Source organism: Podarcis erhardii, assembly GCF_964252035.2.
Source record: "Podarcis erhardii genome assembly, chromosome: 10".
In the NCBI taxonomy this organism is placed as follows: Eukaryota; Metazoa; Chordata; class Lepidosauria; order Squamata; family Lacertidae; genus Podarcis; species Podarcis erhardii.
The window spans coordinates 72,235,692-72,252,279 of record NC_138500.1 but is presented as its reverse complement, the minus strand read 5'-3'; the positions used below and the strand labels follow the sequence as shown (position 1 = coordinate 72,252,279).

The following is a 16,588-nucleotide window of genomic DNA, read 5'->3' as shown; positions in this document are numbered from 1 at the left end:
ATCCAAAAGTATAGTGTGAAAGGATTTAAGTTTACTCTGAACCTCACTATTTAGGAATTTGTTTTGTTAGTAGCGAAGGGAGTGTTAGGGGGCGGCAGCTCTTGAGGTGCCAGAATATTCACTAGGCTCCTGTGAGGATAAATGCTGGGGGTTTTCAGAAAGAGGCGCCCGGGCGCTCGAAGGCTCCTCTGGAGAGTCAGGAGACCGAACTGGCTGGGGCTTTTTCTCTTGACGCCTTTCTAACTAGTTTGTGATCCGCCCACACTCTCGCCACCTTTAAAACTTGCAGCAATAACAGCCCTACCGCTCTCGAGGTTTAGTTTGGGTGACGGAGAGGAGGCGGTTTTCTCTCTTAAGGCTTCCTGGCGATGCCTAAGCTCTCCATGGCGCAGGCCGTTTTCCAAGGGCTCCTTCCTCGCTCTGTGCCGCCTGAGGCGAAGCGCCAAATCGGTGGTCTCTGCTCCTGCCCGAGTGAATGAGGGGTGAATGAGGCTCAGGAACCAGGCGGGGGTCAGGCTCTCTCTACCGGGGGATTAACTGCCCTCCCCTTGCTGCTTCGGCGGGCTGGTCCTGTGCAGAACCCGCACGTATCTTAAAAGCGGGGAATGGAGGGCTATCTTTAAAGCTGTGATGTGGAAGATGAATGCAGGGCACGGAAGAGAAATGAAAATAACACAAGAAGCTGAGGGAGCTTTAAGGTTGAACTCCTTTGCAGGGAGAGGAATGTTTGCTACAAAGGTGGCCGTGAGGAAGGTGCTTTTTAATGCAAATAAAATTAAAATGGCAGGCCCCTATGGTCAGAAACTCTTGGGTTTAATTTGAATTCTTTTGAAATACAGCTGCACCATACATTCCTTTTGTCCTGTTAGCTATTGAACCTTATACTGGAACAGTGTCGTGCCTTTTATGTGCTCGGCAACTACCAGTAGGTCACTTTGAGAATAAATTGGGGTGGGACAGATAATGCATCAAAAGACAACTCCATAATAACAACTTGTAGTAAATGTTTTTTTTTTGGGGGGGGGGGGAGATCAGACAGCAAGTCCGTGGGTGCATTTTTACATAAAGACCTACTAGTAGCTGACTCATACAGTGAAATGGTGGAAGTAATAAAGCACTGTTTTATGTAACTGCTTTGCAATGCATATTTTTCACTATCCTTTATGCAGAACTCTTCCACTAAGTGAAATATTGACAATTACAACATAATTTAGGTGAAATGAGCTACTGAATGAGCAATCTCTGGGTCTAATAGAGTGAAATGAGAAATCTCTGGGTTTAATAGAGTGAAATGAATATATCTAAAATTTAAGATATAACATTGGAAAACTAGATTGTAAGGTGGGGATAAGGTGATAAATTTGCTGGATTAATTTTTATAAATCTGGAACGCAGCAGCGGGAGATGTGAGGAAGTCCAAAGAGGATAAGAAAATATGTTATAAAATGTGATATTTTTGTATGTTTTTTTTGTGTGTTGTAACAAAAAACCTTTAATAAATATTATTAAAAAAAGAGAGAAATCTCTGGGTCTAGCATGTGCTCTGTCACAGCAGGAGTTGTAATTAGGTTATTTCTGAACAAAATAAAAAAATTCCTTCCAGTAGCACCTTAAAGACCAACTAAGTTAGTTCTAGGTATGAGCTTTCGTGTGCATGCACACTTCTTCAGATACAAAGTTATTTCTGGTCTTTCCTTTTGATGACCTTAACATCAGTGTTGAAATATTTTATTTAACAGTTGCCTAATTATACAAAACACCTGCAGTCCTCTGAACAATCTAGAGTAGCAAGTTCCAGTAATTTTTATCAGTGTTGTGTCAGCACAGCATTTTGAGAAGTAGGTGACCTATAATTAGATAATGCCAAAAAAAGAAGAAAAAAAGGTGGAAGTCTGTTGGAAGTTCTTGACCTCAAATTTGCCTGCAAACTTGTAGAAAAGCAGGTGTAATGAAGCCTGAAATACCCATCCGTTACCTCAGGCTATATAATCATCCAGGTGTCAGTTCATTAATTGCAGCACTCACCCAGTATCCACTTGTTTAGACATAATGGCTCACTAAGGGATATTTCTTCAAGTAATGGATTTTGTTCCCTGAATTGATCTTGCAAGTTGTTCCCATGACAAAAGACACGAAGTAAAGAGGCCTTTGCATCTACCTTCTTACAGATCACATTGATTGAAATAAGTCAGAGGCAAGAAGCCTGAGGAGTGGGGCCCAAATGTGCTGCTAGTGTTGTTTGGTGGTGACCACCTCAGGGATGCCCAGAAATTAAATCCCCTGGTAATTTCTAGCATAAGTGCATGCTCATGAAAAATAAAGCATCATCAAATGCACAATTTGCATTTTCATACCTTAGTCCTTTTTTTAAAAAAAAATATTGATAACCTTAGTCTTGAGCAGTGCTCCCCCCCCCCTTTAAAACAAATAGGTGCCAGTACTCACCATGAAGTTGTTACAGCAAGTGTCACACTTTTTAACAACAAAAAGATGTGCCGGTACCGCATACCCTTGAGTGCACCCTAAAATCCCCACTGGTCTTGAGTTATATTTTGAACTGTTCTGCTGGTAATTGTGTCTTGCAAAGTACAAAATAACGATTATATTCATGGCTTTTAAACTGAGAGCTAGTTGCAAAGTAAATGCATATGATATACACACAATGGATTAGAATGTTCAATCATATGGAGGTGGATTTAGAAGTGATGTTACTCTTTAAGGTGCCAAAAAACTTACATATTTCTTATGCTACCTTAAAATGTGTATTAGAGTAACAAAACAAGTGATTATTTGTGTCACTTTGTGATCCAAAAGTATAGTGTGAAAGGATTTACGTTTACTCTGAACCTCACTATTTAGGTGAACTACCGGTAACTCATTAGATTTCTCCTTTAGGGAACCCAGTTAATGAGCTAACTATCCTTTTAAATCCAGTTTTGGTGTGTTAAATGAGCCTGCAACCAGTGAGCTACCTGAAAAGAGCAGCTTTTTAACCTCAGTTCTCCAGAGCATATACAGCAAGTTGTTCTCTGTTAACAACTTTGGTTAGTGCATCGGCAGGTATTTCTTTCCCTGGCATATAGGAAACTTTTCACAATTCCTTTCTGGATGCATTCTCTAGCTCGGTGAAGCTTAATTTGTAGCTATTTTGTTCTCTGTTTGCATCCTTGAGAGTGGAGCAAAGCTATACCTGTACAAGCTTTATTGTCCTGATGGACTTGAATAGGACAAGTAAATTTCGCTTTTACATCCTCATACAGTTGTAATAACCACTGTCCATGAGGGAAAGAGTTAAAGTGTTAAGTTCTGCTTCGCAAGAACTCATGCTTACTGTTGCCTGCGTCCTACAAGACCAAATAGGCATTGATTATACAAGTAGCACACACCTGAAGTGCTTTTACCATCAATTGCATCACTGCCAAAACTGGCATCGGCATAAATTTCAAGACCTCCAGATTTTTGGCTGGTGAACCTCAACCTGTAATGCACAGTGCCTTTTAAGTACCTTGCTATGCATTTCAGCGCCTTCCAGTCTTAAACTGGGTTGGTTTGCATGTCTCCTGAGCAGATTTACACTTACAGCAATATCTGGTCTTGTACAGCTTGCGATAAAACTGAGTTTGCCTAATACACTCCTGAAAAGCGTATCAGGCAAAACATCAGCATCATGTTGATAACCTGAGAACCATGGGGATGTCTATAGCATTAGCATCACTCAGGTTCAACCTTTCAATAACATCACTGATTTTGTGTGTCTGATGCAGTAAAACATCACCTTGTGTGTTTGTCTCTACCTCTAGTGAGAGATAATTGCTGACTTCTCTGAGATCTTTCATATCAAAACGTTTCTGCAGCTTTGCTAGAGTGTTTTTGTAAATATTCTCATCTTTCCACAAAAATAAGATATCATCTACAAAGCAAATGCAGTAGAGCTTGTGCTGATTAGATTCTTTCACAAAAACACAAGAATCAGCCTTCCCTTGCTGAAAACCTAGGGAAAACAGCACTTCTGTCAGCTTGGGGTGCCAGCATCATGTGCTTTGTTTTAAGCCATACAAGGTGGTGGTTGTTGTTGTTGTTTTCCAGTTTACAAACCATTCCGTTTTATTTGCACTCCATCTGGCAGTAACACGTAAATATTCTCAGTGAGAATTCCATATACAAACGCAGTATTTACATCGTGATGAGTAACAGTCATACCTTCCTTAGCAGCAATTTTCATCAACAGCCTAATACTCTCAAACTTTATCGTCAATGAGTATGTCTCATGATAGTCCTGATCAGGTATTTTGAGAGAAACCACGTGCCACTAGTCTGGCTTTGTACCTGACTATTTTACCATTCTGGTCAGTTTTTGTCCTGTAAATCCACCTGCTATCAACACATTTCATGCCTGGTTTTGCTGGAAATACCACTAGGAGGTGCCATTCAATTCAGAAGGAGGTGTAGCAAAAAGGCCACTTTGGTTATACAGTGGGCCTGCCAACACATTATCAGGATCCTTGATCAGTCCTGGAATGAGGGACATGTCAGCTGCTTTTCTAGGATGTTCATAGTAAAGGGTGACATTTTCTCCATGTATTTGGAACATTTTCTTAGCATGCTTTACAAAGACATTTCCTCGTGTCACACTGGGGTTCCCCAGAATCAAGATGCACATCAGAATTAATACGGACTTCATCCTCAAATTCTAATTCAGGATCCAGGGATCCCAAAGATATCAGGCATCATTTAAGGGTTACAAAAGAGAAACTAATTTGTCAGACAAATTTACCCTCTTACCTGTCAGTTAAGGCTGGAGAGGAGGACAGAAACTATCACCTTCTGTATACCAACAATTACTCAATTGTTGGAGGTCTGAGGTACACAAACTAAACTGGAGGCTTTTCCCTGCAGTGTCCCTAGTGGAACAACTGCACATTTCTCCTGTTTGAGAACTGCATTGAGAAAGCACAGTTTTTTTGTTTCTTTCCCCCCAGAAGACACAGACGAAACTTTATGAAACATTCAATAGTACTTAACATAGAAAAACCACAGTAATTTTTTTCTATTTTTCTTTTTTTATTGAGCAAGAGAAATCTTAAAATACATACAATACCAACAAACATTCACTTAATTGTAGATTATAAAGAATATAGATAGGAAAAAGGACAGAAGGAAAAGAAAGAAAAATAAATGAGTGTAGATAGAAAAAACAGTTTTAAAATACATATTAAGAAGTAAATTACAACCATCAAATATAGTAAACACTATGTGTGAATCTGCAAAGAAAAGAAACTTCCGACTAAACCCGTTGTGCTGATTTACAATTAAACTATTATTTACACAGTTATGTAAAGTTGTTTTTCTTTAACATAATTTAACTTTTTCTAACAGATACTTTGTATTGCATGGCTCATTCAATATCTGCCAGGAAGCTTTTACAGTATTGTCGCAGTACCCTTTGAGATACTCCTTAATTATTTATTCCTTATTTACTTGTTTTGAGTTTCCTCTCACTATCCCCATTCTCCTTGCTAATTGTAAGTACTCTATCAGTTTGCCTTGATCTTTTAATTGTTTCCAGAGATAAATCATCAAAAACCATCACTTTCTTGCCATTATACAACAGTTTATCAAGTCTATCCAAGTCTTTCATTGCCTTGAATACCTGCTCTCTCTGTATCTCTCAAAGCACATTACCACATCTCAAGTTGACTCATTTCTCAGCTTTCCGACCCTATGTATGCGGTCGAGCGCGTCTTTCAAAATTCCCAATTCCGGCAACAAATTGGCCATCCACTCGATCGCTTTCTCCATATTTTTTGACCCTGGAAAAAAAATTTAGACGTAAATTCGATCTTCTGGCTCTATTTTCTAAGTCCATTAATTTATAATTAACATGCTTATTGTGTACCTTCAGTTTCCTGGTCTGCTCCTGCAAAGCCATCATTTTTTCTTTGTTGGCCTGTGCCATTTCCCATGCAGCATTAACATTCTCTGCCATAAGTTCCACTGTTTGGGCCAATTTAGAGAGTTTGTCTTCTACTACAATATCTGGCACATTAAGCTTCTGTTAGATGCTGTGCTTTCTACCACAGGGCTGCGTCCACATCCCAACAGCAAGGCAAACAACCTACCAGTAACTCTTTTTCACTGCCATTGGGATTGTTTAACTGGTTATACTTTTCTACTGTTTTGTTTCTTGTCTGAAGCACTAAAAAGCAGTTATGAGGAATACTAGCTCCATTTGTATGTCTTAGAATAGGGATGTTTTTAGACTCCAAATTCTATGTTCAATAGCCAATAGTGATGGGATCGGGAATCTAGTAACATCTGGAGGGCTACAGGTTCATCACTGACATAAAGCACACTTACTGTGTGCAAGCAAATTGTGCCTGTTTCACTACTCCTGGCTCGCGGGACCATACTCAGTAAACTAGGAACAAACCTTGGCTACAGAAAATGTCCCCCCTATTTTCACCCGAGGAATGTTGGAGAGTATGAGTGCCCCTGGCAAAGAAAAGGATAAAGAAAGGGGGGGGGGAACAGAGCAACTTTGTGCAATTTTGAGCTAAAGGCAAAGAAGCTGCAGCTAATAGGCATGACGATTTTTGGTGCAACGATTTTGGTGGATTTGCTCTGAGGATGGCCCTTAGTTAATGCGCGCTGCCCTCTGTTCATATCCAAGGCCTGGAGAAATTGCTGCCTCAGGCAGAGTGCAGGCCTGCTAGCCCTAAATGGTGCCCCCCCCCACGAGATCTTCTCACACCCTCTGCTTTCCTTGCCTGCCTGGGCATGGTTGTTTCAAAGCAGGAGCGCCTGCAGGCATTCCTCGTTTCCGACCCTCACCTCCAAGTAGAATGCCATGCCAATGGCTCTTTTCTTCAAGTTGGGATGACGCATATAGTCACATGCCAGTCTGGAAATGGGCTTGAATTGCCCCTGGGATGATGTGAACAAGGTCCTGAAACATCCCTATGGCTCTTTGAGTTGGGATGGCGCATGTTATCTCTGGCCAGTCTGGCAATGCTCTTGTATTGTTCTGTGGATGATGTGAACAAGGTCCTGAAACATCAGAGTAAGACACAAAGGATGCACAAGCCTGAAGCTGGCAGGAAGAACCGCTAAGTGTTCCTGCACAACCACCACCACCAGGGTTACTTGAACCCCGCCCACCTGATTGTGTCCCCCCCCCCGTCACTATCCTCTACTCCTCTCCGATTTCACCCAAGTCATATCTAGCTCTCTCTGTTAAGGAAGGGATGCTTGAGGGTGCAGGGCAGTATCTTGCAAATGAATCCCTCACCTCCAAGTCGAATGCCATGCCTATGGCTCTTTTCTTCGAGTTGGGATGACGCATATAGTCCCGTGCCAGTCTGGCAATGCTCTTGTATTGCCCCTGGGATGATGTAAACAAGGTCCTGAAACATCCCTATGGCTCTTTGAGTTGGGATGGCGCATGTTATCTCTGGCCAGTCTGGCAATGCTCTTGTATTGTTCTGTGGATGATGTGAACAAGGTCCTGAAACATCAGAGTAAGACACAAAGGATGCACAAGCCTGAAGCTGGCAGGAAGAACTGCTAAGTGTTCCTGCACAACCACCACCACCACCACCAGGGTTACTTGAACCCCGCCCACCTGATTGTGTTCCCCCACAGTTGTTTCAAAGCAGGAGTGCCTGCAGACGTTCCTCATTTCCGACCCTCACCTCCAAGTAGAATGCCATGCCTATGGCTCTTTTCTTCGAGTTGGGATGACTCATATATTCCCGTGCCAGTCTGGCAATGCTTTTGTATTGCCCCTGGGATGATGTGAACAAGGTCTTGAAACACCCCTATGGCTCTTTTCTTAGTGTTCGGACGGCACATGTTATCTCTGGCCAGTCTGGCAATGTTCTTGCATTGTTCTATGGGTGATGTGAACAAGGTCCTGAAACATCAGAGTAAGAGACAAAGGATGCCCAAGCCTGAAGCTGGCAGGAAGAACCGCTAAGTGTTCCACTGAAGGTGCACCTCTTTACCCCGGCCTGTGATGCCTGAGATACGTATTTTCAGGACAGGAGAACGGCATTCAGCAGAGGTCATCATCAGATCAAGATCTCCCAACTCTATGCAGGACGGAACTCAGGACCCTGGTCCATCTCACTTAGTGTTGTCTACACCGACCAGCAGTGGCTGTCCAGGGTTTCAGCTGAGGGACTCCCCAACGTGGAGATGCTGGGGCCCTTCTGCATACAAAGCAGGTGCTCTGCCACTGAGCCTCACAGCGATGGACCACTAAGATGCTGCTAGGCCAGTTATTAAGATCTACCCCCCCTCCCAGCAAGAAGCCCCCACCCCCATCCAGCTCCCATTCAAGAACAATCCAGGAGAGAAAAACTGAATGGTTTTGTACCACTATTGGAGTTTGTGACATGCTGCATCGCCTGTAATTGGGGTCTTTATCCTGAAGCCTTCTGAGGATGGGTTTCATCAGCTTGCTGCTGGAATAAGGATCGGTGGCTAACGCCTTCCATATCGCTGTGGCTCTTCTGCAATTTTTCAAAGAGAATTTTTCTTTTTTCCCTTAAAAAAAGTCAGGCCTTTTTTTAAACTTTATATGGCACGTGCATTAAATTCAGCTCTTCCCATTTCCACATCACAAAAACTTTGCACATTGGCATATATACTGTCAGGGAACTGCCATCGGAGAGTCAGGTGGTGGAGGGGCTCAAGGAGGCTAGGAGACCCTCGGATGCGGAGGAAGGAACCAGCAGGGGGAGAGAGAGAGTTCCTGGAGAAACTCAGTCGGAGGGATGGCTCCAAGATACTTCCAGTGAAAACAGCGGGGAGGTCTCAGGACCTCCTCTGGGAACACCTACTCCTCGCAGGAAACTGTCACGCCGAGAATCCCGAAGGAGAGTTTCCGTTAAGGAACTCTTATGTTGGCGTAAATTCCGGAAACGCCCACTGACAGATTCTGCCAGCGATTGAGGGAGTCATGCTTAGATGGCTCCGCGCAAAAGGAGAGCTTTGAGACTTATTGCAAAGCTCTGAGGGATTCAGCTCTTACGCACAAGCAGCCCCTTATCCCATCACATATACCTTTTGCAAAGCAATGTCCCCTAATTTTATATCTTTCTATATGTTATTTCCCCGTAACACACTCATCTCTTAGAGGCCCTTATTCATTGCACTCTGCTGAGCACTCCAGCAAGCTGTCTATCACTGGGCTGAGATGCTTTGTGGCGAGGTTGACAAGTGCCGTAAGCGTTTCTTCTTTGGTGCTCGAGTCAGATCCTATGGAGATGGTGGTAAACCTCCTTGACAATCATGGGCAGCTGGAAGAAGATAAAAGAAGACCAGGATGAGAAAGTGTGGTGGACCGGAAAGAAAGCAAGGGATTTTGGAGAAATGATATATGACGAGATAAAAAGGAAGCTCAAAGTGATTATACACCCTCCCCAAAGAAAAGCAAACAAAACAGAACTGAAGCTTTTGGGGTTATAGGGTCAGAAGTTCTAAAAATATGGTTAAGTTATTTGCGTATGTGACTACCACCGCTAGGATTCTCTATGCACAGAAATGGAAAAATGAAGAAGTTCCCAGCAGAAAAAAATGGATAAGCAAAGAATAGATCTGCAGAGCTGGCAGCTAAAATAACAGAACTCAACCATGACTGTTTTATGTTTAATGGAAGCCTTTTTAGGACTATTTGAAGAAATATGACAATACCACGAATTCGCTAGCAGGATTTGACGTATGAGCAATGGAAATAATTAGAGACTGTTGTAGTTTTGCTATGATACAAAAAAGTGAAGTTAGGGTGCAGCAATGCGATAGAATTAAAAAAAACATGGAAAACGGGATGGAAAGTAGGTGTCAGGGTGACTTCAGAACACTCTTGAGTCCCCTAGCATATGATACCCCAGTGAGGCTGAACTGAACAGGCAGCAGCAGGAAGAGATAGCAAACCCTGCTACCGAAGATGAAAGAGAGCCAGGAACAAGCAGGGGTTTTTTTGGATTTACAGCCCATGGAGGGGGAGGGAACACAAAGAAAAGAGACGCAGGAAAGTGAACAGGCAAGTTCACAGACCGTGCAAGGGTTAAGTTCCGAGTCAGAGGAGGGGCAAAGACCTGAGTCCCCTCACGCAAGGCGCATTGGGAGATTACGCGAACGTAGGCGGAAGGTCGGAAAAAAATCCCCGCTTTAGCTGTTGGAAAAGACGCCGTAAATCAGTGGGACCAACTGACGAGAACGACACAGATTGAAATGCCCAGTTGTGGAAATAGCAAGAAATAAAAGCTATAAAAACGACAGACCTCTCCGCTACTGTTTGTGTGTGAAGAGAGCAAATATGCGACCCTGATGGGGCAGTGGGGGAGAGGGAAATTTATTATGTATTGGAATTCTATGTGAAATTGTGGAAATTCTTATAAAATATATATTGTTTAAAAATACCGGGATGAGAAAGAAAGGACTATTTGTTTGTTTGAAAATGTGTATTTAGATTTTCAATATAGCTTACAAAAGGGAACCACAAAAGAAATAAATATAAAACAGATCAAAGAGCCGGCTTGGCTCATCTCTCCTGTTAAAAAGCTGCACCCTAGGAATAGCAATGGCCCATTGACCTCAGTGTTGTCCACATTGTGTTTCCTTTGCATTGACATGAACAGGGTGGAATAATGTACCGTACATTTCCTCCTGGTGCTGGTGTTCCTGTCTGTCTGGGCTCATGTGAGTACTGAGCATTATTTTTAAATACTTTCCCATCAACTTTTTCTGAGCGCAAGGATTTTCTAAAAAGACACCAGGTCTCTGCATATGGACTTTATAAGTGTCAGAATGCTGTGCTCACATGTGATGTGAACTGGAGTCCTTTATATACATCTACATCAGACTATAGATACCGTTCAGAAGTCACCAATTAATTGAGCTAATCTAAATTCATTGTTTTGGAACAAGGGTCAAATCATGGTTTCATGATTTATTGCTAATGAAGCCAGGGAAAAGGATGCAATACATTCTGATTCTTCCCTCCATGCAGCAAAGTATGAATAAGCCATTGCATGACTCAATGGTGCTCTTTCTGTTGCTATGTTAATGTAGAATTTGCATTAAGCTGCCATTGTAGATAAACAAGAAACTAATCACTCAGTGATCATTGTATAATATTGATTCACTAATGATTTAAGATTATTAGCAAGGAAGCTGTTGTGATTGGGATATTCTGGTAGATGTCACTAAATTTGAGCTCCATTGCATCGCATCAATATATTTTACCAAATCTTATACAACTAGAATCTGAGGAGAAGGAAATAGGTTCCTCATCTTCCCATGTTCCCGTCTGCTGCTTCTGTAGAGACCTAAAGTCTATCCACTGTACATAGCCCTGTTTGCAGTAGTAACCTGTTCGTGAACGACCTTCAGGCTATAATACCCAGCATAAAATAAATATGTTTGTTTTTGAGGGGGAAAACATGCTCATCAGAGTGTATTCAAAGAAAGAATAAAATTATATTCACAGATTCTGTTGAATTTTTTTTTATCAGGCATTGTTATAAACACAGCTTGTGGCAGAACGGAGGTAGCTGAGAATAATTCACTGGAACCATTAAATCTTATTAGCAGAATTGTTTGCAGACACCAGGACTGGTGTCGTGTCTACAGCAGCTGTCCAGGATTTTGTTTGCTCAGATTTCATTCTTAAACAGATTTGATAACAGTGCATTTGTCAATGTGTGTGTGTGTGTGTGTGTGTGTGAAGTAAAATTATTAATACACTAAATATACATATATACATGGATGTAGCCAGGATTGGGGGGGTCATAATCCTCTGTCTAGCAGATTTGGAATGAAATGTCTCAACAACAGTTTTAAATTACTTTCATTTGACCCCAAATGCTTAGAAAAATCTGTCAAAATCTTTATATAATTTCTACTTGTAGTTAAATATTTTTATTTATATACTTGATTTGGGGCAGCTGTTCTCCCCTGGCTATGCCCACGAGTTTCCAAGAAGCTGAACAATATATCATATGTGGTAGAACTGTAAAGAGATCAAAAGCTTTTGGGAAATTATTTATAATGAACTTTATAAAAGGTTTAGATTAATTTTTACAAAAAAAAAAGGAAGCCTTCCTCTTAGGCATTATGGCAGCAGACATTCCAAAGGAAGGAAGGAGTACACAGTGGTACCTCGGGTTAAGAACCTAATTCGTTCTGGAGGTCTGTTCTTAACCTGAAACTGTTTTTAACCTGAAGCGCCACTTTAGCTAATGGGGCCTCCTGCCGCCGCCGCACGATTCCTGTTCTCATCCTGAAGCAATTAACCTGAAGCACTATTTCTGGGTTAGCGGAGTCTGTAATCTGAAGCGTCTGTAACCTGAAGCGTATGTAACCCAAGGTACCACTGTACTTGTTTAGGAACAGCCTCCTTTCTATTCATAATATGGAAACTGTGGCCATCACCAAGATTGCTGCTGAGGCCCTATAAGCATGTGCTGTTGTGGAGAAGGTGACTAAAAATCAGCCCTCCTGTCAGGGAAATATCTTCTCACTCACCCAGTAAAAGATATTACACCTTCTCCTTCTTTAGCAGAGTTTGTCTCTTCATCCAGTGAAGTAAACAGCTCATGTATATATATATGAAACAAAGCTTTAATAGTAGAGAAATGTAACATACTAACTGAAATGAAACATACTGAAGCAAGGAACAGCCTTTTCTAACTGACAACCTGAAGGGAGGGGCCGATTCTAGAGTACAGCACAAAGCTCTGCTCACGAGAGGCCAGGTATTCTCACTGTACCTAATTTGAATTCATCACATCTAATTTAGCACATAAACTCTCAAAATTTTCTTTCGACAAAGGCTTTGTTAAAATATCATTTTCATTGTTGGACAGTACAGTGGTACCTCGGGTTAAGTACTTATACAGTGGTGCCTCGCAAGACGAAATTAATCTGTTCCGCGAGTCTCTTCGTCTAGCGGTTTTTTCGTTGACGGCTTAGCGCTTTTAGCAGCTTATCGGCTTAGCGGATAAGCGGCTTAGAAAAAGGGGGGGAGGGGGGAAAAACTCGCAGGAACTCGCAAGACATTTTCGTCTTGCGAAGCAAGCCCATAGGAAATTCGTTTTGCGAAGCACCTCCAAAACGGAAAGCCCTTTCGACTAGCGGGTTTTCCGTCTTGCGAGGCATTTGTCTTGCGGGGCACCACTGTAATTCGTTCCGGAGGTCCGTTCTTAACCTGAAACTGTTCTTAACCTGAAGCACCACCTTAGCTAATGGGGTTTCCTGCGCTTCTGGAGCACAATTTCTGTTCTCATCCTGAAGCATTATGCTTAACTTGAAGCATTATTTCTGGGTTGAAGCATTATTTCTGGGTTAGGGGAGTCTATAACCTGAAGCGTATGTAATCTGAGGTACCACTGTGCTGTAAAGTCTCACCCCCTCCGTCTGGCTCAAATCTCTTATCACATGGCATTTTAGGGCTATGTGTATGTGTATTTGTCTTCTCTGTTTGTACCGATTTAAGACAATGATTATCTTCCGTAAGCTTTATGGGCTTAGAATCTGGCATTCCCAGATCCTCTAAAATCTTGTCAAGACTTTGTGGTTCTTTGCATGTTTCTTCAGCAAAAACATACTCTGCTTCTGCTGAAGAGTGAGCTACTGAATTTTGTTTATGACTAGCCCAACTTACAGCTCCATTCCCATATATCTTATCAGAATGGTCCTGTCAGGCTTCAGGGAATCTGATCTGCCTCCTCATGGCAGGCTGCCAGTAATGGAAAAAACAAGAAGCTCTTACCAAACTATTTTATTCAACATTCACAGAGAGAGACTTAGGATGCATCTGTCAGATAATGGTGGTTGCTCTGAATAAAGTCTCACCCCCTCCGTCTCTCCTATTATACATCATCCCTGCGTCAGCTGATCTGTGCTTTCTGCCTCTGAGCTTTCTGTTCTCCTACTCTCAGTGCCCGCCGTGTCCTGGGAGAGGGGGGATCTGGAAGGCTTTCTAAAGACACGTAGTTTGTCAGCTGTTTCTCCCCTGGTTGTTCTTCCTCCTGCTCATCTCCCAATATTTCCCAGCTTCTCCCCTCTGCAGCCTCTGAACTATGATCTTCTGCAACCCACTGTTGTAAATCTATACTGTCTCCCTCTTCTCTGGGAAGTGCGGGGGGCAGTGGTCCCCGCCATTCCTCCTCAAACCAGTCCCTGACAGATCCTGGCCACATCTAGGAGAATGGACGTATACAAGGAGTGTACATCCATGGGGAAGAAAATGTCTGATTCAGTTTGTATGAAATGAGTAGTATCCTTCATAATAGGTGTCTATTTTTGTAACGTGTGGCTGGCTCAGGCAGGCATCATGTGGCGGGGAAAGGTGAGCCATTGGCTCCAAGGCCCAAAAAGGCAGAGGATCTTTGGGTCTGCAGTGTGCAAAGCTGAGCCAGAGCCCAGGAAGGGTTGAGAGCAGCAGAGAGGGCCAGGTGGGAGGATGCCAAGTGCCGGAGGGCTCCTGACAAGCGGTCTTGGCCTGGAGGAGAGAGAGGAAGGCAGGCTGGAAGGGGGGCAGCGGCTGCTACTCTGGCAAGCTGCCTGCTTCCTTGCCAGCCCTGGGGAGCTTCGGCATTCTAAACTAACTGCCCCACGTAGAGTGCACTGCAACAATCCAGACTTGAAGCACCCAACACTTTAACTGCTGTGGCAGGGCTTTGCTGGTCTTAGAATAGCCGTGGTTGTTGAACCAGGTGCAGCTGGTAAAAGGCACGGAGGCTATCTGGGCCTCCAGTGATAGATCTGGACACAGAAACCCCCACAAACTGTGAACCTGCACCTTTAAGGATAACATAGTTGCTGATGATCTGATGTTTGTAAGAAAATTTGTAGCTGATTTTCTGAGGAACCCTTTACTCTGTTGAGAACCACATTCCCTTAAGGGTGATGCACTTGCAGAACATGAGGACTGAAACCCAAAATGGGTACGCTGAAGTCAAATGCGGCCAGGGCACCACTTTCTGCATGCTGTCTCTGCCAGCCCCCTTCCTCCTGTTTGCCCCCTCCTCGTCACCTACATGGAATTAGGTCAAGGTCAAAATGCAGCCCTTGGGGCACAGACTTACATCCCCCCCCCTTTCTCTAGGGCTTGATGCCGCCTGTGTAACAAGAAGAGTAGCACTTTTGTCTCCAAGAAAATTAGCTTGATGTTTATATTTGTTTTCTAGTGTCTCTCATGGATGAAACCTGTTAAATTGTTAAATCCTGGTCTGACTCCCACAGAATTAATGCAAAGTATTCACAGCATGACTGTGACATATGCTTTCCCTGAAACTTTGACTGGTAATACATTTATATATGTGTGCTCAGGCAACAGTAAGATAAATCAATAATGAATCATAAGTATCGGGGGCATTTTATATAGCCAGTTCATCTCTAGAGCAGTGTTTCCCAACCTTTTTTGGGCAAAGGCACACTTGTTTCATGAAAAAAATCTCGAGGCACACCACCATTAGAAAATGTTTAAAAAATTAACTCTGTGCCTATATTGACTATATATAAAGTAACTCTCTTTAATAGGAATCAAATAAACACAAAGATAGTATTTTATAATTACTTTATTATGAAATAGTAAGTAAACAGAAATATGAAAAATTATAAAATACTTTATTCAGTGCGCAACCTGGGCCTGTTTGGCTGAACACAAAGCTGATATTCTGGCTGGAACCGAAGAAAGACACACACGTAGCTCTTCGTCAACAGCTCTCAGTCTCTCTCTGTATTTAGTTTTTATAGCAATCATGCTTGAAAAGCTCAACTCACAGAGATATGTAGTGGAAAATGGGAGCAATGTCAAAATAGCTTTGTTTGCCAGAAGGGAGAACTCCTTGGCAGTTTCCAACCAAAAACTGTCCAAAGGTAGATCAGCAAATCTTAGCTTGAAACCACGATTTTGTCTCAGTTCAGTTAGTTCCTCCTGCTCCTGTAAAGTCATGTCCTTTCCACCAACTGATGCTGAGCTATAAGGGTCCCTAACCCAGTCAAGGCATTCAGTGGAGACTGAAGAGAAATAAAATGACAACTTCCCCTCGAGAGTTTTTAAATGTTTACCTATTATCTCACACAGTGCAGCAGTGTGAACACCTTGCCATTGCTTGGTGAGTGGGAACATTTCAAGATTGCCACTTTCCACGTGTTGATGCCAGAGTTGCACCTTTGAACGGAATCCATTTATTTTATCTGTACTTGTAAGCAGGTTTTCATTTCGGCCTTGCATTCGTGTGTTCAGTTCATTCAGATGATGAAATATATCTGCCAGGTATGCCGGCCTTGCACACCACTCATCACTTGCAAGCAGCTTTGCGTATTCTGACCTCTCATTTGTCAGAAACACTTTAAGTTCCTCCCGCAGCTCATACACACGAACCATGGCTGCAGCTCCATCGGTGCAGACACTTGTGCAGTTTTCCCACTTAAGTCCTCCTTGTTCAAGGTATTCTGATGTGACCCGGAAAATTTCTTCTCCTGTTGCTTTTTCTGGCAATGCCTTGCAGAAAAAGAAGTTTTCTCTAATTGCATCACCATCAACAAAACGCACATTGGCCAAGAGTTGAGCATG

At 42.6% G+C, this 16,588-nt stretch overlaps 2 protein-coding genes across 4 annotated transcripts in view; one reads left to right on the top strand and one right to left on the bottom strand.

Moving 5' to 3' along the window:
- The window catches only part of LOC309351465 (guanine nucleotide-binding protein G(t) subunit alpha-3), a 249,761-nt gene that overhangs the window by 125,274 nt on the left and 107,899 nt on the right, over positions 1–16,588 (top strand). The window lies entirely within an intron of this gene.
- Positions 4,409–8,645, bottom strand: LOC309351481 (uncharacterized protein). 3 transcript variants are annotated; one of them, XR_014160851.1, is made up of 5 exons: positions 8,378–8,645; positions 7,692–7,912; positions 7,289–7,504; positions 6,832–7,047; positions 4,409–5,810 (listed from the first exon to the last, which is right to left on the bottom strand). XR_014160851.1 is itself a non-coding variant. In XM_081879234.1 (3 exons), exons 1-3 carry the CDS (start codon positions 7,849–7,851, stop codon positions 6,890–6,892), a joined length of 534 nt encoding a protein of 177 aa, XP_081735360.1. In that variant the 5' UTR covers positions 7,852–8,645; the 3' UTR covers positions 5,819–6,889. The 3 variants fall into 3 exon arrangements, 1 of the variants encoding a protein (XP_081735360.1); XR_014160850.1 differs by having other exon boundaries at positions 5,897–7,047; positions 7,692–8,645; XM_081879234.1 differs by lacking the exon at positions 4,409–5,810 and having other exon boundaries at positions 5,819–7,047; positions 7,692–8,645.

What these genes read in the sequence shown, in the direction of transcription:
- LOC309351481 (XM_081879234.1), bottom strand. Translation starts at nt 7,851, where the DNA reads ATGTGCCGTCCGAACACTAAGAAAAGAGCCATAGGGGTGTTTCAAGAC. An exon ending in GCATGGCATTCTACTTGGAG is followed by an intron (nt 7,505 to 7,691) that starts GTGAGGGTCGGA and finishes CTGATGTTTCAG; the next exon opens with GACCTTGTTCACATCATCCA. An exon ending in GCATGGCATTCGACTTGGAG is followed by an intron (nt 7,048 to 7,288) that starts GTGAGGGATTCA and finishes CTGATGTTTCAG; the next exon opens with GACCTTGTTCACATCATCCA.